This window comes from Hipposideros armiger, unplaced genomic scaffold, assembly GCF_001890085.2.
Source record: "Hipposideros armiger isolate ML-2016 unplaced genomic scaffold, ASM189008v1 scaffold_288, whole genome shotgun sequence".
Lineage (NCBI taxonomy): Eukaryota > Metazoa > Chordata > Mammalia > Chiroptera > Hipposideridae > Hipposideros > Hipposideros armiger.
In genome coordinates, this window is record NW_017731638.1 from 1986616 (window position 1) to 1989312 (window position 2697).

The 2697-nt window shown below is 44.0% G+C and overlaps 1 protein-coding gene across 2 annotated transcripts in view; it reads left to right on the forward strand.

Moving 5' to 3' along the window:
- Positions 1 to 482, forward strand: part of TMEM14A (transmembrane protein 14A) — a 30944-nt gene extending 30462 nt beyond the window's left edge. For both annotated transcript variants that reach the window (XM_019658742.1, XM_019658745.1), the window contains exon 6: positions 368 to 482. In XM_019658742.1, coding sequence (XP_019514287.1) covers positions 368 to 467 — 100 coding nt within the window. In that variant the 3' untranslated portion in view covers positions 468 to 482. The remainder of the gene's footprint in view (positions 1 to 367) is intronic.
- The last annotated feature ends 2215 nt before the right edge of the window (positions 483 to 2697 follow it).

A 2697-nucleotide genomic window follows, 5' to 3' on the forward strand; every position in this document is an offset into this window, starting at 1 on the left:
TCCCATAGAGGTTGTATTTGCTGGCAATGTAGTTGATTATGGCTCTGCTCTGTACCAGCTTCATCCCATCAATTTCGACCATTGGCACTTGCTGGAACATCAAACTGCCATCTTTTGAAGGAAGAAAAGAAAAAGTGAAATGTCTTGTGGATGAAAACCTTTTGTTTGTTGAAATAACAAAAGACATGAAAGGAAGAAATTATTGCCTGGTAACATTTCAATGGAAATAACATTTTGTTTTAGCCTACTGTAATGCCTTTTTTTTCGATCTGCCTTTTACTTTTCAATTTATTTTATTTATCTTTTTATTTTCATCAGGTATATGGGAGGTTCCTTATAATTTTATGTCAATTTGTTTCCTGGATAGCACAGGAAGAAGTTGGAGAGAAGATACAACAAGGCTGACAGCCAGATGGCATTTCAAATGGGAAGTTCCCAAAGTAAGTCTGTGGGGTTCATGGCAGTGAGGCCAATTTTAAGAGACATTACTATGTAGCCTGTTTCGTGTGCTCTTGTATTTCCACCACTGGTCAGTGTGTACAGGCCCTGTTTTCCGGACTCGACTATGCTAGTTCTTTCTCTTTCTCTTCATAGTGTCACCTAGCCTTCTCAACTAATTCAATACCATCTCCTTCTCTGAGTCTGTAACACTGCAGGGATATTACCTTGTCAAACCTGTCAGTGAAAAGACTCGAGGCAACTGCTAGGTGTATTTGTACTCTTGTCACTCTGATGCATGCGTCTGTGTGTCCTTGGATAGGAAGGCTGCATGGGGTCCTGAACTGACACAGCTCACTAATGGTGCAGAATGGCAGGAGAAAGCAAAAAGGAAGCATTCAAGGACACCATGGATGGCTCCTTTAGTGAGTTCTCAGAGAGGTTAAGCCCTTCCCAGGCCTGAGTGAAGTATAAGACCTGCTCAAGGAGCCACACCCCTTACACTTGAACCACTTTTTGTCTCTCCACCACCCCAAACCCACACCATACACACACATGGGCATTGCCTGGTGTGAAACCTCAGCTGACTTCTGCTAGATCAGAGGAATTTACATACTTGGTCTTACCATTTTTTAACTTTTCCAAGTCTTCTGGGGTTTCTATAAATTTCTCTTCAAACTGAAAAGCAGAAACAGTAAGTGAGTTCTTGTTATTCACTCCAGAGCATGAAGGAACTTTTAACCCTCGAATGACTTGTGTCTGGTGCATAATGTGGAGGAGGTAAGATTTCTGACTTTGGCAGGGTACACAGAGGAGGGCGATCATGGGCATTTGCACATATGGATTACAGCCATCAAGCAAAGAGCATGGGCTGCAGCACGTAACTGCTCATATTTGGAGGTTCAATTCACCCTGTTTTCATCTCCAAAGATAATTAGGTCCAGATTTGGGAGGGGGTGTTATTGAAGAGAAGAAATTGGAAAGTCCTTCTAGTGAAGGAGTTTGAGTATGTCAGGAAAGCCCTTCTCTCCACCTGAGTCAGGACAGACATTATGTGTCCCCAGCATGGGGTATGTCATGGGGGCCAATGACCACCTAAGATGCTGCCACCAGGGGCCTCTGCTGTCATTTACATCACTTCATTTCATTTTATATTTTAAAAAGCATACTTTATGGTGAAAGTTTGGGGACTTTGAGTTTCTAATTTGCTCAATGGAACAGTCTATTGTGGACCTACATGACCCCATAGGGTAACACCATAAATAATGAGTTATGTGTGCAGCAATTTATAAAACTCCTACTTCTGGACAAACGTAAAGGATGGCGGGTGGTCGTCAAGGGTGGGTGCCAAGGTAAAATGGGGTTGGCTGGTGTGACATTGTTTGCGGGGCTGATGGAGATGGATGGTATGTGAAGATCACCCTTTGGCCACAGAGAACCCACAAGACCTGACCAAGAGTCAGACTAGGATGGAGTAAAGGAAGCCTGGGATGCTTTCAGCATCGCCCCTACTCCCCCTCCTGTGCTGAGTTCTTCCTGCCCAGGGGCTCTGAACACATCCCTGAACCTCAAAGCTGAAGTCTGGACCACAGTGAAAACTTTGGGTTGTTGGTTTTTAGGGAGAAAACAACTTGGAATGACATTCTTTGTATTTTCAGTATATTTGTTTCTTCATGAAACAAAGCAAGGGCTGTGCTGAAGTCCACGTGTGTTCATGAAGCAATCAAGGAAGTATAATTAAAGGCTGAGATAAACATGGTGTTATGAGGCTGAAGGGAGCGAACTAGAAGCTCCTGTCACACAACGCCACCTCACCTGAAACCCTCCTTTACTGCTCTGAGGGACAAGGTCTCCTGAGTTCTCCCATGACTGTCTCCCCTGAAAACCCTCCCAGAGTTGCTGGCTTCCTCTGATCTGGACTGAGAAGTGTTTTTCTCATTGACACCTCTAGAGGACAGTGCTCAACAGAGTCCTCCCACGGAAACCTATTTTCCATGGGGGATGTGGCATTTTGACACTGTAAATGTTGGGGTGTCCTCCTAGACACTCCCACCCCTCCTTTTAATCACCTATTTGCTTGTCTGCATTCTCACTAGAATGTAAGCTTCTAAGGGCAGGGACCTTGTTTGTCGTGTTCATCCGTGTGTCCTCAGGACCAAACACAGAATCTGGCACTTAAAGGTGCTCAACTAAATCGTTGTTGAGCAGGTGTAGTAAATCTTTAACAGGCAGTTTCTTAAAATGTGCTTTACCCATATT